This window comes from Choloepus didactylus, chromosome 6 (genome assembly GCF_015220235.1).
Source record: "Choloepus didactylus isolate mChoDid1 chromosome 6, mChoDid1.pri, whole genome shotgun sequence".
Classification (NCBI taxonomy): Eukaryota; Metazoa; Chordata; class Mammalia; order Pilosa; family Megalonychidae; genus Choloepus; species Choloepus didactylus.
Genome location: NC_051312.1, coordinates 73,663,231 through 73,687,736, shown reverse-complemented (window position 1 = coordinate 73,687,736; position 24,506 = coordinate 73,663,231). Strand labels below are relative to the sequence as shown.

General features: G+C 43.7%; 1 protein-coding gene across 1 annotated transcript in view; it reads right to left on the bottom strand.

Moving 5' to 3' along the window:
• Positions 1 to 6,976: 6,976 nt before the first annotated feature.
• DENND2B (DENN domain containing 2B) overlaps positions 6,977 to 24,506 on the bottom strand; it is a 190,674-nt gene continuing 173,144 nt past the window's right edge. Inside the window, 7 exon segments of the mRNA XM_037840044.1 lie at positions 6,977 to 7,496; positions 8,144 to 8,230; positions 9,120 to 9,359; positions 9,854 to 9,965; positions 11,167 to 11,208; positions 11,477 to 11,654; positions 22,307 to 22,455. Coding sequence (XP_037695972.1) covers positions 7,462 to 7,496; positions 8,144 to 8,230; positions 9,120 to 9,359; positions 9,854 to 9,965; positions 11,167 to 11,208; positions 11,477 to 11,654; positions 22,307 to 22,455 — 843 coding nt within the window. The 3' untranslated portion in view covers positions 6,977 to 7,461.

Here is a 24,506-nt window from a genome sequence, read left to right as displayed (position 1 = left end):
TTGAGACAGTTTTGATGGGTTTGAGGCAGTTCTATAGAGCTAAATTCCTGATCCTAAGGGTTGCGTCCTGGGTTCCTTACCTTGGACTGAACCATTCTAGACCATTCTAGTTATAACTAGAATGTAGAATTAGTAGTATTTCTTACAGTCAAAATGGTAAGGAGAAAATATGGAAATCCTGAAGGCCAGAAACTGAGTCAGGTTTGATAGGGTTTATTTCTTCCTGTTGAAGCCAAACTATGATAATGACCAATGCTCCTGTGCAATAAAACCTATAGAGAGTGGCCTTTCCTGAAGACAAATTCTAGTTTTTACCACAGAATGAAAGAATTTGCTTATAATACCCCAAATAGCAATTTCTCAGCTTCAGTTATTTAAATGTTTATTCTCCATTGGCCTCTTATTTACAAAATCAATAAGTACAATAAGGCCTTGAGAATATATATGTATATGATTAAGCCATTATGTCTGTCCAGTTTCAAATAATTTAAAAGCATATTTGAATGATTCTGGGTAAGAACATTCTCCTAGGATAAATATTTGGATAAAAATTTAAAAAAAAAACAAAAAAAAAAAAACCCTATAGCATGGGACCTTGCCCTTATGAAGCTCATTACCACAAAGGAGAGTCTAAAGTTGTATGTAATGGTGCCTAAGAGTCTCCCCCTGAGTACCTCTTTGTTGCTCAGATGTGGCCCTCTCTCTCTCTAACTGAGCCATCTCGACAGGTGAACTCGCTGCCCTCCCCCCTACATGGGACCCAACTCCCAGGGGTGTAAATCTCCCTGGCAACACAGAGTATGACTCCCGGGGATGAATGTAGACCCGGCATCGTGGGACTGAGAGTATCTTCTTGACCAAAAGGGGGATGCAAAATGAGACAAAATGGTTTCAGTGGCTGAGAGATTCCAAATGGAGTCGAGAGGTCACTCTGGTGGACATTCTTATGCACTATATAGATAACACCTCTTAGGATTTAATGTATTGGAGTAGCTGGAGGTAGATGCCTGACACTGCCAAGCTCCAACCCAGCAGCCTGGACTCCTGAAGACAATTGTATGGTAATGTGGGTTACAAGGGGTGACAGTGTGATTTTGAAGACCTTGTGGATCACACCCCCTTTGTCTAGTGTATGGATGAGTGGAGGAATGGGGATAAAAACTAAAGGACAAATGGGGTGGGATGGGGGGATGATTTGGGTGTTTTTTTTTCACTTTTATTTTTTATTCTTGTTCTGGTTCTTTCTGATGTAAGGAAAATGTTCAGAGATAGATTGTGGTGATGAACGCATAACTATGTTATCATACTGTGGACAGTGGATTGCATATCATGGATGATTGTATGATGTGTGAATGTATTTCAAAAAAACTGAATTTAAAAAAAAAAAAAAAACTGAAAAAAAAAAAAAAAAAAAAAAAACCCTATAGAGATCTCAGTGTAAATTATAATTTGCTGCAGCCTTTACAGTTCTGGAATTAGACTTTTGACCCAAAATATATCTTGGAGTCTAAAACCCTGAGCAAAGAAATGGTTATGGCACTTACACTAGGTTTAGAATGGTGGAGGGTTTCTTTAGTGCTCTCTGGGGTCATACATGGGCTGGGAACCATGGGACAGATGTGTCCTGCCAACATTTGGAAGATGTTGGGGATCAGATAATGGATTATATTTTAAGAAAGCACAAGATAAATTGACTAGGATGAAGAAGTGAGAGTTTACAGAGAATTAGGGAAGCTTTATTCAGTTGGACAACCTTATGACTGGAATATTTCAGTTTAGATCTTTCATAATGGTGCTGAAAGTTACCATTTACAACAGGGAGTAATTACAGGATTAAGACAACATTTGGCTGATTCAGTGAGGACTACTTTTGAAAAGTTTGTGGCAGGCTTTTTTCATAATCAGAAGTTCTAACTGCAGCTCCAAGATTTTGATGAAAATATATTTAGAGTACATATACAAAACGGCACGGAAGGGAAACTAAATTTTTCTTTTTTGGAGTTTCATTCCAAGCCTAATAGTGATTTTAGGCTTTCTCAAATTCCCTCATCTTTAAAACTTTGGTTATGAGTATACTTGGGGTTAAGATGCAAAAAATAACACTTCTTGTGTAAGTAAGTGTAAGCTATTACAGGCAGGGGAAGAAGCTGAATTAACTGGGTAGAGCTTCCTGTTTCAGTCACTGTTTAAGAGTGTCATGCAGAAGAGCAAAATGTTAGCTTGGCAAATAGGTGAGAGATTCCTTTGGCCAGACTGCTGAAGTTAGAGGTTGGAGGAAGGACGATGACAACTGCAATCAATATGGGACGGGTAGGGTTTCGAACCCCAAGTCTATTCTGATGTGATTGCTTTCTTGAACTCACACTACCGTTTTTTCATGTAGTGTTTATTTACAAACATAGAGCTGGTATGGAATAGGAATTCAACAGTTTAATCCGTTTTCAAGAGTATACCTTATTTCATCGATGAACTAAAACATCCTATTAAGCAGTTGGCGTCTTATTAAGAAAGTTACAGGGAATCTAGACCCAAAATACAAAGTCAAATAACTGCCACTTGTTTTCTGCTGAAAATGGTAAATTCTGCACTGGGCCCTCCCCTCAGTGCCTTCCACAGACCACCAAGGTAAGGAACCTCCAGATTCTCTGGCATAACAGTGTTGCAGACTGCCTCATGAGACCCAAACTTTGACCAGCCTGCGCTGTAGGCGGAGCGGTCCATACTGCCAATGTCCCTTTAATAACTGATAGACAGGGTTAATGGTACCCCCCCTTAAGAGGCCTTACATCTTTTGCTCACTCAACTAAGATGGTACCATTCCGTATATTTGGTTGACAGCTGACTTAATGAACTAAACATCCGTCCCTTTTGTATATGTGCTTTAAATTATTTTCGTCCAAATTTTGGAGCTGCAGTTAGAACTTTCGATTTATGAAAAAAATCTGCAACAATTTCTCAAAAACAGTCCTCACTTAAAATCGGCTAATCGGACTTCAATTGTCAATTCAAACAGCAATTAATCCCTACTCGGACGCCAACTGGCCCAAAAACAGCCCCTGGGAAGAAAATACGCCAAAGGCGCGCTCCACCGTTTGAAGACGTGCAGCAGCCGCCTACACTGTAAGGCGGGAGGCTAAGGTGGCGTCGGCGGCTAGAACCTCGTAGAGCTCAAAGTTCCAGCACCGACCACTCCTCTGCACCATCCTACCTCAAAGGCGCCCTCATACGATGCCAAGAAGAACTCCGATCCCCTTCCCTCTCTTTCAGACCTAAGAGCCACTTCCGGAGGGTGTGAGGTTCTGTTTCCGGGGACACCCTGACCCCCCACCTCCAGGCCGGAAGCAGTTCCACACCAGCCCCGCCCCCTTACCAGCCACTTCCGGCAGGGAATGGGGCCGAACCGTATTGCGCGAGCGCAGAGGCCGTTTCTCCGGCGAGGCGGGAGGTTTAACCCGTGTCCTGGTCGCTGTGCGGCAGTGGGTTCCTTTCCGAGCGGAGAACTCCGGGTCATCTTGCTGCCATTCAAATCTCGTTTCCAGAGGCGTGATCTTTATATACACTTTCAAAATGACCATTTCCAAACTTTGAATTTTGTTTCAATTGTTTCAAAGATAGTGAGTGCCAGTTACGTTCAAGACACCTTGAACCAAAAAAAAAAAAAAAATATATATATATATATATATATATATATATGCTTGTATAAGCATAGAAGTGGTCTGGGAGAACATACCAAACTGAGAAGAGGGATTTCCTCTTACGTGTTTTGGAAGGCAAGGGGGATGATACTTTGATACAGTTTGAGTTTCTTGTTTAGCCAAATTTATATTTAATATTGAAAGACAATGCAAATGGCGCGGGGGGTGGGGTGGGGGAGATAACTTCCAAAAGGAAAGAGAAAAGCCACAAGTAACTTGACAGTACTGAAAAGTAATATCCTTTTTTTCTAAAATTTCACGGCCTTTTTAATTCCATCCCCTCCTCCATGGAATGCATACCACACCACACTGTCTGGCTCTAGAGACTAATTTTGTCTGCATCCCTAGAAAGAATGTAGATTTAAGTGCTGCACGCATCATTCCTGGCTCTATTTTGCATTCCAACTTTTGTTTTACTTTCATTCCTACTTTTTTTTTTTAATCCTGTTTCTAGCCTCATATATAAGGTACAAGGAAAGTTATGTCTACATGCCTATGGCAAGATATACAATGAAATAAAGGGTATTTTCTTTTAATGTAACTGAGCTGTGATTATAGACTGATTTTCTTGGGTCCGTAATTCCACAGACCATCCAATGTGAGTCAGAATTGGAATAATAGTGCTCTCTAGGGGTACTCCTTCAAAATTGCCTTCAAAAAGTCCAGACTCCTTACTTTGAGACTAGTTTACTTAAAGAAAAGGGCATTTAGAATAATACGATGGGTCCAGCCTTCCCTGGTCTAAAAGTTAGCAGATCCCTTCATATCCTAGGACTGTTGTTAACTCCAGAATGGGGAGGAAGGAGGCGTGACACCCCTGCTGGGGCTGGGACACCCCAGGTAGAGAAAGCATTACATTGTTCCTGAGCTGTTGCTCCAGGGTTGTCAGAAAAGCACTGTTTAAGGAAACTCAGTGGGAGCAATACCATCTCTAGTGGGACATTTTGGAAATATATGGAGGCAAGTTTTGTTCATCACAATCACGACAGGGAAGCTGCCACGGATGCTAGATGTTGTGCAATGAATGAGTCAGTCCTACACAACAAAGAAAAATCTAGCTTAAAACTTAATTCCATTTTACACATAATCAAAAAGGTGGATTTTTTTTGTTTGTTTTGCAGAATTTTTATATACTTCTCAGTTTTCCAGGATTCCAAATACTGTATAAATCAAGAGAAGCTTTTGTTTTATTTTGTTCAGAATATTGCCAAAGTTGTTCATCATTTCAGAAAATCATCTTACCAATGGAATTCTACTCAAATAGTAGAATCTGAGTTGCTTATGTATTAAAGAACACACATTGGTCTGCATGTGTAGCTCCTGCAGTCACAGTACTTCTACCTACAGGTGTAAGTATCTGACTTCATTATGTCTTCAATAGTTGTGTTGAAGCACTTGGATATTTAAACAAATGTTATTTTATAACAATCCTTTTATAATTCAGTTAATATGTGTCTAGATTGATTATATAATCTATGAATTTCATTTCAGGATAGTAAAGGGGGTGTTACAAGTATGTACTATAAAAAAGAGAGTGTTGAGTCTGACAGAATTGAGAACCATTGGCTTAGGGACTTGACTCAGAGATCATGTGAAAACAGAAATTGGAAAGAAGCCCTGAATACTTTCTGTCAAACCCAAACCAGGCCCTCAGGAACTACCCTTCACCCCCCTCAGCACACACCCACACAATAAGGCTTCTGTTCCTTGGCCACAGCAGCCAGTGTATGGGCCCTTGCAGTCCGTTCCAAGTTGTTATGTGCCAGTATCAGTTTTCTGAATTGGGATGAGAGTTGTGGCCATAGTAGGAAGGAGACTACCCCTCTATGATTCACCCTAGGATTAAGATGCACTATACTTTAAAGACACATAAAGGTTTCAAAATTTCCCCAAAATATTTATATCTATACATATTTGTCTCCTGATCGCACTTCTGAGGGTTCTCTGTAGCTACATCAAAAAGAGAGAAAGAAGTAGCGCCTTTTGGAAATTTATTATTAATTTATTTTTAAGAAATCCACTTCTATGACTGTCATGAGCCCAGGCTGGGTTAAAAGTGATGTGCTCTGGAGGTAACTACACCCCACTCTGGACTTCCTGGTTATCAACACTCTCTTCTCTCCACACCTCAACTGAACACCCAGACTCCTAAGACCCCAATACCTACCCTCCTACTACTGGCAAATGCCAAAGCCAACTATGTGGGAGACTTTTTTAAAGGAAAAGATGACTTTGTCTTCCCAGAAGACAAATCCTCCCTTGGTTTTTGAGGCAGATAGCAACCCCAAACCACGGACAGGTTGGGGCCTGCACAGACCTCAATGGAGATGTCAGAAAGGAGGAAAGGGAGGTCATAGGCTAGGTTGCAATGACAGGAAAACTTTTCTCCAGTGTTCAAATTTTGCCAGGCCCAAACCCAGTACCAATGAAGAGAGTTCCAGCTTAATGCTCCGTCTTGGAAGTTTTTAAGGTCTCTGTTCTACCCAGGCCCCCCTATTCCCCACCCTGCTTCCCTCCTTGCTCTTCCATGGCATGTGAGAGAGCTTTCTCTATACAAACCTAGGGTTCCGGAAACACTGTTTACAGAATGACATGGAAGAGCTGTAGGCAGTGAGTGGGGTCATGGCTATGACCAAGTCCTGGGTTGGATTTCAAATGGAATAGGAAAATGTTAAGATTCACTCAATAATGGAGCCAAAAGGCAATAAGCATTCTTTCCTTCATGGAAATAATTAAGTAGACTCTGAGTAGTTGGCTATTGGAGTGGGAAGCTGAACTAGAACAATGATTAGGTGGGTATCTTCTGACTGCAAGACCCAGTCTACAGCTCACTCTAGCAATGTCGATTTCAGGGGAGGTCAGTGATATACACAGAAGCTAAACGTTTCATCCAGTACTGAGTGCTCTGCATGATAGTGTTTCATCCCAAATTGGCCTGTCCCAGACCTTTCCAGGAGCGAGAACTCTAGATAATGAAGCCAGGGAACACATGGAGCTCTGAGCCCAAACAACTGTACACTGTTTATTGGGAACACCCGTAGACGGTGGGAAGGAGGGATGCCCTGTACCGCATCATGGCCACCACTGCCTGGGAGCTGGGCCCGGAGAGTACTGGCAGAGCTGGGGGGTGGGCTTCCCATGACTCACTGACCATCTCAAAAGGCAGGAGGAACATGAGAGGGCCAGGCCCAAGGGCCTGGTACCATGAGGCAAATGAGGACTGATTGGTCCTTGCCTTTCAAAAATAGGGTTGGGGTAGAGGGACAACTGGAAAAAAAAAAAAAAAAAAAAATAGAAACTCTAAGATTAAAAAAAAAAAAAAAAAATAGTCCTCCTGTATATAACAAGACAGCATCTGCTCTCCAGGGCCCAAGACTGGCAGCAGGGGCCTCAGGCAGGCAGGCCAGGAGCCTCCAGGGGACGATCAGTGGTTTGGCTGAGACAGTCAGCTGCACATAATTAGCCAGTCACCAGCACCCAGCGAGACTTCATCCTTGCTCGGGCAGGGCAGGAAAGCACCCGGCCCCTTGGGAATATACAAATATTTACCAGATTCTCTTTGCTCGTTACAAAAACAGTTAAGAAAGCTTACAGCAGATTATTTACAAACAGTATCCTGGGATATCTTGAAGGCAGAGGTGGACTGGCTTGGAGGGTGGGGTCTGTGGGAGCAAAGCAGCCACAGCAGACCAGAGGGTCCCAGACTGGGCCCTGTTCCGAGGCTCCAGGCTCTGCAAGGCACTGGACTCTGCTACTAGGTAAGGCTTTAATTCTTCTTGTGGAGGAACTTCATTTTGTTGCCTGTGGGCCAGAGAGGGAAGGAGTATGAATGTTTCAATGTCATTTCTTTCAACCTCCACACACTCCTTTCTGAAGCTGGAATCCTCTCAGTGAGAGAAAGGATTATGAAGATTGGATGACAGCTATGACAGATACGATTCAGGGTCAGTGAAAACATTCTAGAGCTCTAAATAGGGCATTGGTGTTAACATTGTGTGACTCTGAGCAAGCCACTTAACTTCACTGGCCTCAATTTCCCCTTAAACTGAAACATGCTATAATCTAGCTAGCTGAGCTCCTTGAAGGGGGTGGAGCTGGTCAGAGAGGGGTGCTCTGGCACTGCTGCCTTTGCAGGCCTCTTGTAGTCTAGAGGAAAGCAACCTGGCCCTGACACATCTCATGTTCACTCAGGAAGGAGTGCACCCAAAAACCTGACTTATGTGAGAATCTGAGGTCCCTCTTGGTTCTACAGTTTGGTAAATACTGTACTCAGTGTCCTTGAAGCACTGGGCTGGGAACCTTGTCTTCACCAAGGGATCTTTTCCTGCTCTGCCCACAACCCCTAAATAAATACTCTTTGGCATCTATTCAGAGTATTTTGGGGAACAGATTCTCTATCAGCTCTCTTCCTGCTGACCATCTGTCTCATCAGTGACAGAGCTACTTACCCAAACCTCGGAGAAACTTATTCATTCCACTCTGCTCAGTGTCTGGAAGTTCCTCTAAATACTGCTCTACCCGCTGTTCAAACAGGCCTGGGCAAGAGGAAGAAACAGGAACAGGTAAAAGAATAGTCACTGGAGGAAGGGAAGGGGAGGTCTATAGGAAGGGGGACCTGGGGCACAAATCCCCAAAAAAGGAGAAACCAAGAATCTGGAATTATAATTTGTAGGAGCATCCTTATTAGAATTCAGACTGACCCATCAAAACTATCATTAATAATATCTCACTGGTGTTCACTGCTGATTTCAAGAAGGTCCTTGCTACCTTGCCTCCCAGGGAAGCTACTGAGCTGCATTGTGGTGAAGATGCCACTCCACATTTCAGAGCTACCCCCAGGGGACACCCTCTCTTGCTCCTTTTAAATCAGTCTATCATGTGGTCCCAAAAGGGTTTGTTACACTAAGTGGGTAGTATTAGCGGACAGAAGAAATAATAACCATGAGGTGAGACAGAAAGATCTTGTTGGGATGGAAAGGCCCTGCGGTGAGCTTATGAAATAACTCAAGATAAGATGACCTTCTGTCCTGAATGGAGACTACCACCAACAGATGGGTAGCCCAGTCTTCTTTAATGGACTTCCCAATTCCAGGATTCTCAGGACCCCCTGAATTGCTCAGTCTGTTTTTTTCTAAGAAGCAGACCTGAGGAGGAGATGAACCACTAGTGGCCACCTTGCTCTTAGGTGGAGATGAACCCCTCTCCAGCCACATGACTCCAGCCTGTGCACAGCCTTGTGAAGGCTTTTATTTGGATAGGAGGAGAAGAAACCTCCCATGGAAGCTTCTATCAGAAGAAAAAGGGTGTTAGGAAATTTGGTCCTAGCTAATACCCAACAGCTTTCATCATACTGCTCAGCCCTGCTGATAGAAAAGTTAGAGAAGACGACCCATAGCCCACAACTCCATGCCCTTCTGGCCTTACCTTTTGCCCGACACTTTCTTAGCTCCCTGTCTTGAATGAATCCAGCAAACATCTGAGACTCCATAAAAACCTCAAGAAAACGGCGGATGCTCTTGGAAGCCACGGACTTGCGGAAGGCCTCTCGCTGAAAGGCCCTTTCCCCCTTCTCACTCTGTGTCAGAAAGAGGGAGTAGTGCCCAATAGTCTCCACAAAGAATCGGATAAACACCTCTGACACCAGCCCATTGAGGGTATTACATTCTGGAAAGGAAGAAAAATCTTTGAGGTTCATGTCAAGAGCCCACAAGGCTTTCCCTACCTCCTGCTGGTGTTCTCTCTCCCAAAAAAACTTCCAACCAGTACCTGTCAGCAAGAAGAATCTTTGTGGTTGCCACATGTCTGAGTTTTTCCTCCTAAGTCCCCTGGGGTAGAGAAAGCTTAGAAGGAAGAGGGCAGCTTTGTGATCACCCCAGAAGTAGCCTTAACATTGTTTATGTTTCTGAATTCCCTCTGAGAAAAACAATTATTCTCTCCCCCTCAGACCCAGTCAAATCACAGCTCCCTGAACCCCATTGGTTGTGGGGCTAGAGAATTCTAGACAAGGTGAGATCAAGGCCCTTTGTCTGGAGCCTCATCAGTCAGAAAAGGTCTGGTGCACAGAAACAGGGTCCTGGCCCCCATGAGGCCCAGACCCAGCCAAGAAAGCAGAGGGAGTCTGGCGCCAGGGCCAATTCTGCCTGACAAGCCTTCCTCACCATCATCAGAGTCACTATCAGAGTCCTGGGAGATCAGTTCATTCTTCCTCTCCAGAGCCTGCTCCAGAGCCGCCTGCAACTTCCTAGGTAACAATGTGTCTTCATCATCCATCTGCAGGATAAGGGAAAAAACAAAGAAATAATTACCGCTGACAATGACTGAACATTTACTATGTGCTAGGTCCTGTTCTAAGAGCTTAAATATGTAATCTCATTTAATTTTCCCAGAAATCCTATAAGGTAGATACTATTATTAACCTCATTTAAGACGAGGAACAGAGGGGTTAGGACACTTGCCCAAGGTTACACAGATAATGAGTGGTACCACTGGCGGCATTCACTGCCCATTGTGCCCAGGACCAGCAAGGGCTTCCTACACCAACACCCTAATGAAGTCTCCCCAATTCCTGCAACGTCAGCTCCAGGTGGGAAGTGCAGTTGGCTCGGGACAGGGGCCTCTGTCTTATATTCAGGAAGAGGTGGAAGGATTTTCCTCAAGAGCTCTGGAAGTAGCAGCCAAAGTCTCAGTCTACAACCAGTCCTACCAAGGATCCCCAGGGCTTGTCTTAGCAACAGCACAGCTCTTCCGTGAAGTCTCCTTCCCCGAGCCAAAAAGAATGCAATGGGAGAGTCAGGTTCAGCCTTTCTCTCAGTTATGAGGTTAGGCTGTTGTTCCTGTTTCTAAATCCTGGCTCAGTGTCTGTGTCTTGGGATCACATTGTACCCAAGAGTCCTGGGCTCTGTCAGTGGTATGTAACAGACTGTACATTCCTAGAGGGTAGAGCATTGAGTTTGCTCCTTTGTAGAAAGCCAAGTGGATTTCTATGACTAACAAAGGCTTTTTGAAGTTGACAACAATGACTTCAAATCCTTATACTACACAGTACTCTATATGTTATTTCTATAATCCCCCAGCAACATTTCAGGGCAGGTGTTCTCTCCATCCCCATTTTAGAGATGAGAACACAAGCTCAGAGCAGCTAGGAAGCCTATCCAAGTTCATGTGGTTCAGAGGTGTCAAAGACCAGATGTGTAGTCTTTGGACTTCCAGGCCATGCTCTTTGCACTCTCACACTGCCTTCCAGAAGCTGCTGATGCCAACTGGAAAGGCAAAACCTGCTGAGGCCAAGGGTTCTTGGCTCAGCTTCTCATGCCAGTTTGTTCTGCAAGTGTGGAATCCAGAGAGCTCAACAGATAGGCTGTGAAAGTTGAGTAGCTTTTGTGATGGTATGGGGTGCTCTGAAGCCTGAGTCTAACAAGCCCTCACCGTAGGGCAGGCCAGAGGGCCACAGTTCTAAAGCTTCTGCTCTTACCTGTCGGATGAATCGGTCAGATCCAAGATTCACCATCAGTGCCTGAGAAAAGGAGTCATTAGCATCATTAGATCCAAGGTATGAATCCCTACAATGCCAAGCTTCCAGACTCCCAGGGCCAGATATAACAGGAATAACTCCTGCTAGGGATAGACCTCCCGGAGAGAAAAGATAAGAACTAATAGAGTTCTTATAGCAGATCCCAGCAGCCTTTCTCCCTTCCCCCTCTTCTCTTCCCTCCTGGGAGTTTTTGATTCCTCTCCTCCTCTACCCTTCCCCCACACCCCAGCTGACTCCCCAGATAGCCCACCTCTTCCACAGGCAGCTCCTTCAGTTTGGTGAGGGAGCTGGAAAGCAGGCCAACCAGGAAAGGGGTGGGACAGCAAACGATGTCAATCATGGAGGCCGGGAGGACAGGAATGAAGGTGTGTTGCCAGGAGAAGGGGTAGAGCAAGGCCACCACAGCATGGGAGCAGCTGGACAGAGTACTGGTGGACAGAGTGACAGAGACAAATCACCAGAGCTCAGACCTAACGGCTTCCAGAAAAGGCAGTCCAAGCCTGTTGGGGGCCTAGAGCATCCTTTGACATTAAACCTCCCAGTGCAAGAGAAATGCTAATGGATTCCGGCCCCCACAGACAGGTGAAGCTCCCACTTTCCCATTGCTCAGGGCCCCTTTGGGGAGTCTACCTACAAGGTATGCAGCAACACTTGAACGCACCAAGGGTTCACATACATACACACACACACACACAAATGCACAGGTAGGCCTGACCTTGTATCGGAGAGTGAGTTTAGACTACAGACTACAAAAGGTGAGAGCTGATCACAAATTCACAGCATGTAAGAGCTGGAAGGTCCTAGGGAAGTCCTCTTATCAATTCCTCATTTTTCCACTGGGGCCACAGATACCCAGGGTCAGTTTGATCATAAATGGTAGAGCTGGGACACAACCAGTTTTCCTGTCTCCCAGCCCAGCATCGCTTCTAGTGCTCTGCTCTTTCTCTATCTATTCCTTTTCCCCTTAGCTAGAAAAAAGCTATCTGACCAAGGATGGTGTGCCAGTTTATATATATTATGTCCCCCAGAAAAAGCCATATTCTTTAATGCATTCTTGTGGAGGCAGACATAGTGTGGATTGGGTTGGAATCTACTGGTTCAGTGTCCATGGAGATGTGACCCACCCAACTGTAGGTGATGCCAATAGCCTTTCTCCAGTGAAGGGTACCCTTTGTTGATGGACGCTTTATGGCTTTAAGACTATAACCTTGTAACTAAATATACCCCCTTTATAAAAGCTAGTCCATCTCTGGTATTTTGTATTCTGGTAGCATTAGCAAACTAGAACAGATGGAATGCAGAAAAACCAGACGGTGAGGAAGCTGGCACCTTTCTTAGGAGGCCTAAGATGCCCACTCCCATCTTTTCTCTCAGCTTCCAAAACAGCCACAGGTTTCAATGGGGTCAGTCCTCTCAGCCTGGAAGGGTCTCCAGACCTCCAGACCCGGGAGTTCCACAGGCCCGGCCTCCCAAGCAGAATGACTTACAGGTGACAGTGAAGAAAAGTCCCCAGGGTGGTAGCTGAAGGTACAGAAATGAGTGCACACTTCCCACATTTGTTGAGGGGTAATTTGGGGCACAAGTAAACACAAGATGGACTACCCCATCTGTCAGGAGGAGAGTCAAAGGCCCTTCCTTAAGGATAACATTATAGATGAGGAGGCAGAGGCCCAGAGTCTCCAGTTCATTTTCAAGCCTGACTTTCCCACCTTGCTCCTCCACAACTATTGGTCTTATGTATTAGCTACAAAAGCCCTAGGCTCTACCTGATCAGCTCTAGCAGGGAACCAAACTCTTCCATAACTAATGCCTCACCATCAGAAAACACAGATCCAACCTATGGCAAAAAATAAGCCCTCTTTTTAAGAAGGACCTCTGGATGTTCACAAGTGCTTTGTCAGCCACTGCTCTGCTTGGCTATCCTGCCACCCTATGGACACCTAAAACACTGCCAGGTCTTCAGGCAGAGATACAGATGTCCTGGCCCTGACAACCCCTTCCCTTGGGAAAGCAGCTCCCATAGCCTTACAGGAGAATCCACCTGGAAAAGATCTCCACAACCCTCTCCAAGAGGCCTCAGGTCTAGGAGGCAGCAGGCTTTGTGTCCTACTGCTTGGGCACAGCATGGGCACTTCCTTCCCACCAGCTCCCAACCACTCCTGCCAATCACCCCCCCCCCCCCCGCTCTCATATCAGAATTGGGCTTCCAGAAAACCTAAATGTGAGCAGCAGAACATGAGCTGGCTTGAACTACTGAGCCCTAACCCCAGTCCAGGCCTGTGTGCCCTCACCGGGCTACCTGCCCCCCAACACCCACCTCTGCCACCTCCAGTCAGAGGCAGATCCCCAGTAGAACCATTTGCCAAAGAAAAGACTTTGGGGAGGCTATCTTTTCCAAGATACAAGATTGGTAGAACTTGAACTCCCAGCCAGGCCAAGAACAGAGCCCTGGGGTATTTTCCTCCCAGAGTGGTCCTGGAATGTGCTCAGAGGCAGCTGCAGCCACAGGAAACAACAGCTGTATTCATAGCCCTATAGAAGCTGGACTCAGGGTGGGGGGTTAGTGAAAAGGAAGCTCAGCCTTGAGTGAGGGGGTAGAACCTACAGGAAAAAAACCCTCAGGGTCCAGGCTCTGATAAGGGCCACGAGGGGCCAGCCAGGCCAGAACATCACAGCTAGGCAGCCAAGGGCTTTGCTGGCTGACAACTAGCATGGCTGGCATAGAGGCAGCAGGCAGGGGTCTCTTTGAGCTGCCATACCTGGCTAGTGCCAGGTACTAGGCTAGTTGGTCCCTTCATGATGGCCCAATGGGCCTACAAAATACCTAGAAATGTGGGAGAAGCACAGAGATTGTGACAGGAACAAGTGAGAGGCAGTTTTCATTTCTAAATCTTGGCACTCTCTGGAGTGCCAATACCGAAATCATAAAATGTATCTTCTCCGACCACAACGGAATGAAGCTAGAAATCAACAACAGAAGGAGAAATTGAAAATTCCCAAATATGTGGAAATTAAACAACATACTCTTAATCAATTGGTCAAAGAAGAAATCACAAGGGAACTTAGTAAATATCTCAAGGTGAATGAAAACGAAAACATAATATTACAAAACTTATGGCATGCAGCAAAGGCAGTGCTGGGGGGGAAATCTACAGCTATAAATGCCTACTTTAAAAAAGAAGAAAGCTCTCAAAGCAGAGCTAACCTCACAATTGGAAGATCTAGAAAATGAAGAGCAAACTAAACCAAAAACAAGCAGAAGGCTCTCTAGCAGGTGATCTCGCTGCCCTCCCACTTACGTGGGTCCTTACTCCCAGGGGTGTAAATCTCCCTGGCAACACAGGATATGACTCCCAGGGATGAATCTGGACCTGGCATCGTGGGATTGAGAACATCTTCTTGACCAAAAGGGGGATGTGAAATGAAACGAAATAAAGCTGCTGTGGCTGAGAGATTTCAAATGGAGTCGAGACGTCACTCTGGTGGACACTCTTACACACTATACAGATAACCCTTTTTAGGTTTTATTGTATTGGAATAGCTAGAAGTAAATACCTGAAATTATCAAACTCCAACCCAGCAGCCTTGACTCTTGAAGATGATTGTACAACAGTGTAGCTTACAAGGGTGACAATGTGATTGTGAAAACCTTGTGGATCACACTCCCTTTATCCAGTGTATGGAAGGATGAGTAGAAGAATGGGGACAAAGACTGAATGAAAAATAGGGTGGGATGGGGGGGATGATTTGGGTGTTCTTTTTTTACTTTTATTTCTTATTCTTATTCTGATTCTTTCTGGTGTAAGGAAAGTGGTCAAAATAGATTGGGGTGATGAAGGCATAACTACCGTGAACAGCTGATTGTACACCATAGATGATTGTATGGTATGTGAATATATCTTATTAAAACTGAATTTAATTAAAAAAAAAAAAGGTAAATCAATAATGGGGGAGGAGGGGAATGGAATGTTTTGGATTTTCTTTTTTATTTTAATTTTTATTTTATCTTTTGGAGGAATGAAAATGTTCAAAGATTGGTTATGGTGATGAATGCACAACTATATGATGATTCTGTGAACAACTGATTGTATACTTTGAAGGATTGTATGTATGTTATGTGAATATATCTCAACAAAATTGCATTTAAAAAAGGAATATCTAATATCTAATTTAAAGGACTATCTAATTCAAAAAAAAAAGCAGAAGGAAGGAAATAAGAAAGATTAGAGCAGAGAGAAATGAAAAGAGAATTAAAAACAACAGAATCAACAAAATCAAAAACTGGTTCTTTGAAAAGATAAATAAAATTGACAAACCTTTAGCTAGACTGACAAAGGAAAAAACAGAGAGGACACATAAATGAAAGGTGGGACTTTACTACTGACCCCACAGGAAAAAAAAGGATTATATACATGAACAACCATATGCCAACAAATGAGATTTCAAATTCCTAGAAACACGTAAACTACCTACATAACTCAAAAAAAAATGGAAGATCTCAAAAAACCAATAACAAGTAAAGAGACTGAATCAATCATCAAAAACCTCCAAAGAAATGCCTAGGACAAGACAGCTTCACTAGTGATTTTACCAAACATTCCAAGAAGAACATCCAAGCCATCCTGCTTTCAAACTCTTCCAAAATATTGAAGAGAAGGGAACACTCCCTAACTCATTCTATGAGGCCAGCATCACCCTCATACCAAAGCCAGATAAAGATACCATAAGATAAGAAAATTACAGACCAATATCCCTCATGAAATTCAATGCAGAAATGCTCAACAGAACACTAGCAAACAGAATCCAATAGCACATTAAAAGAAGTATATACCATGATCAAATGGGATATATCCCAGGTAGGTAAGGATATTTCAACACAAGAAAATAAATTAATATAAATACTACATTAACAGAACAAAGAGATAAAACCACATGATCCATCTCATTGACTCAGAAAATGCATTTCACAAAATCCAGTACCACTCTTGATGACAACACTTAGATAACTAGAATAGAAGGAAACTTCCTCCACATGATAAAGGGCGTATATGAAAAACCCACAGCTAACATCATATTCAAGGACGAAGAAAGCCCGGCAGCTTTCCCTCTAAGATCAGGAACAAGACAACGATGCCCACTGTCGCCACTGTTATTCAATACTGTACTGTAATTTCTACTTAGAGCAATCAGGCAAGAGAAAGAAATAAAAAGCACTCAAACTGGAAAGGAAGAAGTGAAACTTTCCCCATTTGCAGATGGCAGGATAATATGTATAGAAAATCCTGAAAAATCCACAACAAAGCTACTAGAGCTAATAAACCAATTCGGCAAAGTGGCAGAGTAAAAGATCAACATGCAAAAGTCTGTACACTAATAATGAACAATTTGAAGAAGAAATTAATAAAAATAGTTCATTTACAAAAGAAACTAAAAGAATCAAATATCTAGTCAATAAATCTAACCAAGGATGTAAAGGACCTGTACACAGAAAACTACAAAACTTTCCTAAATGAAATAAAAGAAGACCTAAATAAATGACAGGACATTCTGTATTCATGGACTGTAAGCCTAAATATTGTTAAGATGTGAATTCTACCCAAAGCGATTCCCAGATTCAATGCAAACCCCATCAAAATTCCAACAGACTTCTTTGTAGAAATGGAAAAAACAATCATCAAATGTATATGGAATGGTAAGGAGTCCCAAATAGCCAAAGTCATCTTGAAAAAGAAGAACAAACTTGGAGGACTCAAACTTCCTGATCATAAAACTTATTACAAAGCCACAATAATCAAAACAGCATGATAGTGGCACAAGGAGAGACATATAGACTAATGGTATTGACTTGAGAGTTCAGAAATCAACACTTAAATTTATGACTAACTGATTTTGGACACAAGAACAAAGACTTCAATTGGGAAAGAATAATCTCTTCAACAAAAGGTGCTGGAAAAATTGGATCTCCAATTGCAAAAGAATGAAGGTGGATTCCTACCTCATACCATATACAAAAATCAACTCAAAATGGATCAAAAACCTAAACATAAAAAGCAGAAACTATCAAATTTCTAGAAGAAAACACAGGGCAGTGTGCCAGTTTGAATGTATTATGTCTCCCAGAAAAAGCCATATTCTTTAATGCAATCTTGTGGGGCAGACATAATAGTGGGGATTAAGTTGGAACCTTTGGATTAGGTTGTTTGCATGGAGATGCGCCCCACCCAACTGTAGACTATAACTGATGGGATATTTGCATCGAGGTGTGGCCCCACCCATTCAGAGTGGGCCTTGATCAGTGGAGCCACATAAATGAACTGACTCAAAGAGAAGGAACTTAGTGCAGCTGTGAGTGACGTTTTGAAGAGGAGCAAGCTTGCTAGAGAGGAAAGTCCTGGGAGAAAGCCATTTTGAAACCAGAACTTTGGAGCAGATGCCAGCCACATGCCTTCCCAGCTAACAGAGGTTTTCTGGATGCCATTGGCCACCCTCCAGTGAAGGTACCTGATTGTTGATGTGTTACCTTCGACACTTTATGGCCTTAAGACTGTAACATTGTAGCCAAATAAACCCCCTTTTTATAAAAGCCAATCCATCTCTGGTGTTTTGCATTCCACAGCATTAGCAAACTAGAACAGATTTTGGTACCAGAGAAGTGGGGTGCTTTTGCTGCTGAGTTTGCAAATACCAAACATGTTGGAAGGGCTTTTTAAATGGATAATGGGGAGTTTCTGGAAGAGTTGTGAGGAGCTTGATAGAAAAGGCCAAAAACTGCTTTAAAAAGAGACTGTTTATGGGAAATATGGACTCTAAAGATACTTCTGATGAGCCCTTGAACAGAGATGATCAATGTGTTGTTGTGAACTGGAAGAAAGGCGATCCTTGTTTTAAAGTGGCACAGAATTTGGCAAAATTGAGTCCTGGTGTCAGATGGAAGGAAGAATCTGGAAGTAACAACCTGGAATACTTAGCTGAGATCTCCAGACTACGTGTGGAGGATGTATCCTGGCTTCTCCTTGCAGCTTATAGTAAAATGCGAGCAGAGAGAGATAAACTTAGAACTGAACTCTTAGGTTCAAAGAAACCAGAAGTTGATGGCTTGGAAAATTACAGGCTTCCAGGGGGTGGAATCCCAGAAGCTATAGCCCAACGTGAGGATGTAACCAAACATGGAACCCAGCCACCATCTCACTACAAGCCAAGATTGGAGATGGAATTATCCAGAAAGGATTTGTGGAAAGTCCTATTGTCTGATGGCTTTGTCCCCTGCATCCTTCATGCAAAGCCAACAGAATTTTTGTGAGATCTTTACAGACAGAGCCGTTGCCAGTCTGGACTGGAGGAGACAGACAAGGAACAAACTGAAGGAAAAATTTCTTCAAAGACAGAGCCATGGAGGGTTGAGGTCTGGAGTCAAGAGGTCTCGGGCTGGGAGAGCGGAGCAGCCCACACACATGAAAGGGTGAGTTTGCCCTGGAGGTTGATGGCGGGCTTTCCACCTCCATGCTCTGGAAGAGTTTTGCCACCATCAGGTCCCAAAGAGGGTGGAGCACATTTCCAGGGAATTGGGGAGAGCCTGGCTGGCCACCACACTGGTTCTGAAGGGGTTGCGCATGTGCCCTGGAGATGGAAGGGAAATCCGGAGCTACCCCAATGTTTGAGGAGGGTGGGGGCTGAGAAGGTGGTCTCCCCAATGTGTGGATATGTTGGAGCACTCACCTAAGCATTTGGAGAGGAAAGGGCTGCCAGAAAGGCCCTTAGGAAGGGTTAGACTCCAGCTCTCTCAAGCCCCAAGGATGCAACGTTGTTCTATAAATGACTCTAGACTTTGAAATCTAATGGAGTTTGTCCTGCAGGTTTTAGGAACTGTTTTGGTCCTGTTAACCCTGTTTTCCTTACTGTTTCTCCTTATGACAATGGAAATGTTTATCCTATGAATGTCTCTCCTTTGTATATTGGGAGCACATAACTTGTTCTAAGTTCACAGATACACAGCTAAAGGAAAATTATGCCTTAGTGCTGGCCACGCCTATAATTGATTTTGATGGGATCTTGTACTTAACTTTTGTTACTGAAATGATTTAAGTTTTTGTGATATTGTGATGGAATGAATGTATTTTGTATTTGGAAAGAATATGTTTTTCTGGGGTCCAGGGGGTGGAATGTGCCAGTTTGAATTTATTATGTTCCCCAGAAAAAGCCATATTCTTTGATGCAATCTTGTGGGGCAGACATAATAGTGGGGATTAAGTTGGAACGTTTGGATTAGGTTGTTTGCATGGAGATGCGCCCACCCAACTGTAGATGATAACTGATGGGATATTTCCATGGAGGTGTGGCCCCACCCATTCAGGGTGGGCCTTGATCAGTGGAGCCACATAAATGAACTGACTCAAAGAGAAGGAACTTAGTGCAGTTGTGAGTGACGTTTTGAAGAGGAGCAAGCTTGCTAGAGAGGAAAGTCCTGGGAGAAAGCCATTTTGAAACCAGAACTTTGGAGCAGATGCCAGCCATGTGCCTTCCCAGCTAACAGAGGTTTTCTGGACACCATTGGCCATCCTCCAGTGAAGGTACCTGATTGTTGATGTGCTACCTTGGACACTTTATGGCCTTAAGACTGTAACGGTGTAGCCAAATAAACCCCCTTTTTATAAAAGCCAATCCATCTCTGGTGTTTTGCATTCCACAGCGTTAGCAAACTAGAACAGGAAGCATCTTCTGGATCTTGTGTTAGGCAATGGTTTCTTAGACTTTACATCCAAAGCTCAAGCAACAAAAGAAAAATTACATAAATGTACCTTCGGCAACATTAAAAACTTTTGTGCATCAAAGGACTTTATCATGAAAATAAAAAGACAATCGACACAATAGGAAAAAATATTTGGAAACCACATATCCAATAAGGATTTAATACTCAGAATATATAAAGAAATCTACAATTAAACAACAAAAAGACAAACAATCCAATTAAATATAGGAAAAAGAAATGAGACATACATTCTCTCCAAGAAGACAAACAAATAGGCAAAATCACATGAAATATGTTCAGTATCATTAGCCATTAGGGACATGCAAATCAAAACCACAATGAAATACCCTTTCACACCAAATAGAATGGCTACTATTTTAAAAATGGAAAATTACAAGTGTTTTAAAAGATGTAGAGAAGTAGGAACACTCATTCATTGTTGGTAGGAATGTAAAATGGAGCAACTGCTATGGAAAACAAGTTTGGCGGTTCCTCAGAAAGTAAGTATAGAATTACCGTATGGACCCAGAAATCCCACTTTTAGATATATACCCCCAAAGAAAACAGAAAGCAAGGACTCAAACAGATATTTGCACACTAATGTTCATAGTGGCATTATTCATAGTTGCCAAAAGATGGAAGCAACCAAAGTGTCCATCAACTGATGAATGGACAAACAAAATGTGTTACATACATAAGAATGGAAAATCACTCAGCCATAAAAAGGAATGAAGTTCTGATACATGTGACAACATGGATTAACCTTGAAGACATCATGTTGAGTGAAATAAGCTAGACACAAAAGGACAAATATTGTATGACCTCACTGGTATGAAATAATTAGCAATAATAAGCAAACTACAGAGTCAGAAACTACAATACAGGTTTCCAGGGGCTGAAATGGGAGTAGGGAATGGGGAGTTAAATGCTTAAATTGTACAGAGTTTCTATTTGGGTTGATGGAAAAGTTTTGATAATGGATGGTGAGTGATGTAGCACAATATTATGAAAGTAATTAACAGCACTAAATTATATATTTAAATGTGGTTAAAAGGAGAAAATTTAGGTTAAATATGTTAAAAGGAGAAATAATAGGTTGTATAAAAATTAAGAAAAAAACACAACAGGGCTGTACAACACAAACAGTGACCCTTAATGTAAACCAGGGACTACAGTTAATAGTACAAACTATAAAAATGTTCTTTCATTAATTGTATCATATGTACCAAATTAATGCAAGGTGTTAATAGGGTTTTACATGGGAACTCTTTACTTTATGTATGATATTTCTGTATACCTACAGGACTTCTCTAATAAACAAATAAATGAATAAAAGTAAATTTAAAAAAAGAATGTAATATTGTTCCTATCCTTACCCTGGCCTATCCAACCCCCACATGTACTTTTTCAAAAAACCTTGAGTGCCTAGAAGAGTTCTGGCTTCCTTATTTTTGAATTGCCTCATGTTTAACGGCCACTGCCTCTTCACTTCGGCCACCCCTCTTGTGGGAACAACTAGATCTGTTGCACCTGGAACTACTTTACCTCTGAATCATAAATGCCAACATTTTTGACGAAAACTGGCAATCCATCCAGCTCTTTGTTATTCTCCTAACCCAGCTACCCTACCTCACTAGCAACCCTCTATTCTCGAGACATCTCTTTCTCTTTCCTAGTTTCACTGGCCAACCTTCCTATAACCACTGTTCTCTCCAGCACCCTCAACACCCTCACCCTGTCCTTCTCCACAGCTCCCCAGTAAATTCCCAGTCCTTGGTCACTCCAATCAATTGCATTCTCCAGGTGATGCCCTTAACTGGCCCCTCACTGGGGGCTCAGAAGTCCCCATACTGTCCCTTGTCAAGTGCCCCTGCCCCTTCCTCCCGGGAGCTCTTCATGGAGCTCACTACTCTCCTCAAATTCAGCATCCCATAAGGAAGGCCTTGCTGCCTCCACCAGAGGAAATAGGTCATCATCCAGAAACCTTAATTTCTTACCTTTCCCTATATAATTTATCTGAACCTATACTATCTTGGTTGTTCTAAGGGAAGAAATATCCTTCCTCTCCCCTCAGGCCAACTCTCCACTGGGTTCTCAATCTGCCACCCTGTTCCCAAACCCTGCTCCCTCAACATCCTCTCTTCCTGTGTTTGCTAACCTTTCCCTCTCCATTTGATTGTTATCTCACACATACGTGCACGTGCACATACACACACACACACCCATCCCATACTCATACCACAGCACCTGGCACATACAAGGGCTCATAAATATTTGTTGAATTAGTGAATGTGATTTCCCCTTCTTCCTTTATCTTGCCCTGTTGGACCCTACCTGAGCTTATCTGCCACAAAAATGACCCGGCGCTCCAGCAGCAGTGAGGCAAAGATTCGGATGAGCTGGCGCACGCTGAGGCAGGTAAAAAGGCATTCAAAGTCCACATGCTCCAGCCGGGAGTCCATGGGCCGCCGCAGCTCTAACACCTGCGGAAGAGCAATGGGGAAAGTGGGCCATGGCGGGCCAGGTGGGTGCCTCCCCCAGGTCCCTACTAAAGCGACTGGAGGCTGCCCCTTCCCACCCACTCTTCTCAAGGGCCTCTAATCTACCTCACTACATAATAAGGCCCTGTCTCTGTCTTCCCTCAGAGTAGACTTCTGTTCCTATAGTACTCAAATACCCAGCCTGTGAGTGAAAGGGTTGACTGTGAAAGTGGGGGAAACTCTGGAAGGAAGGAGTTGAGGAAACAGCAGGGTCTCAGGAAAGGGAGGAGAGCTGACTGCTGCTCTTAAAGAGAAGGAGAACGAGTAAACCACAGCTTTATCTGTGGGGTCCTCCCCATCCTCTTGCCCATCTCCCCTCGCAAAGATCCTAGTCCCCATGCTAAGCAGACCCCACAATCCATCATCACTCTCTCAACTGTAGGAAGGACAATATCTCAGGGTCCCAGGACTCATTCTCAGACATCTCTGGAAAAGCAATGCTGATGCCCTTGTTGCCGTGTCCCCACCTTTTCCTGGTATAAAGAGTTTCGTACCAGAGGTTCAGTTTGTCCCCTACATCCTTGCCTTTATCTCAGCCCTTCTAAGTGCCAGGGACAAGGAAAGCACACAGAAAGGGTTGCCTTTCCCACAACTTTGCCAAGACAAACTGTCCTCCCTCTGAAGGGGTTGCCAGCTATTCCCAAGGTTAGTGCTAGTTCCCTGGAGGCAATCAGCAGATGGAGGGTAGCAAACAACCCTATAAGTCAGAGCCAGAGTGAAAGGAACTGCAGATGCCCAAGCCTCATGAAAGGAGCTGCCCCTGGGCCCTGCCTAGTCACATCCTTGGTCCTTCAGCATATGTAGGCAGCATATGTGCAAAGCTTCCTGAGCACAATGAGGTTGGGAAACTAATTCTTTCTTATAGCTCTGTGATATCAGAGTTAACTCTTTTCAAGGGGCTTTTACCCCACATCATCTCATTTGTTCCTCAGGGTTGAAACAAGTGATGAAGTTTTAAATCCTGCCTCCGTATTTATCCCAGAGAAGCCACAAAATGGGCACAAGTCACCATAATGATCTGTTTACACTTGTCTCTCCCACAGGATTGTGAACTTCTAGAAGGCACAGTAAGTAGCATGATACTGGGTACACCAAAGATGCTCTGTGATAGTGGGCTGAAGGAATGCCACACCACAATTATGCCAGAGGCCTTTGTACCCTTCTTGTCCCTGCCCCCAACCTAGAAGAAGTCACAGTGAAGTGCCCCTCACCCTCCCTCCCGAGAGTCCCACATGCAGCCCAACAAGCTTTGCTCTCCAGCACACAGTCCCACAACTCCCACTACCTCTTGGATCCAGCCTCTCTACAGGGACTGAGAATTCACATGGGCAGCTCACATGTCTTGGGCCTCTTTTCATTCATCTCTATCCTCAAGGAGATCACAGTCCAGCGGGGCTGAATGAGGTAACTCATACCTTACTTGCATCATGACGGAGGTAAGGTATGATTTAACATCTGCACAGGAGGCTGCTGGGAGGGCATTTAGGAAGGGCACCCAACCTCATCTGGGGCAGGGAGGGGCAGGGAAGCATCTCAGAGCATGAGATGCTGGATCTGGATTGCTCAGCTAGAAAAGAAAGGAAATGTCTTCTAGGCAAAGGAAGGAGGGTTCAGTGTTCAGGGGATGGTAAATAATTTAAGACAGTGATGAGAAGTGAGACCAGTGAGGTGGCCAGGGACAGGATCCTGAAGAGTTTCCAGGCATTATGCTCCCTGGGCAAGGTAACAAAGCATAAAGTCCGCCCATGAAGCCTAAAGTCCCTCCAAGCGAGGGCAGGAGGGAAAGACGCCAAGAGACAGACCTCAAATGGATAATCACCACTGCCCAGCAAACCTAGTATGTTTCTCTTGTCAGTCCCTCTGCCGCTCCCTGCAACAACTAATTTATTTCTTCTTCCCTCTCTTAAAACCCTTGACACCCACCCTTCACTCTCAGAGGATGACCTTCTCTTCTACTTTGAGAAAACAGAAGCTGTCAGATAGGAATCCAAAAT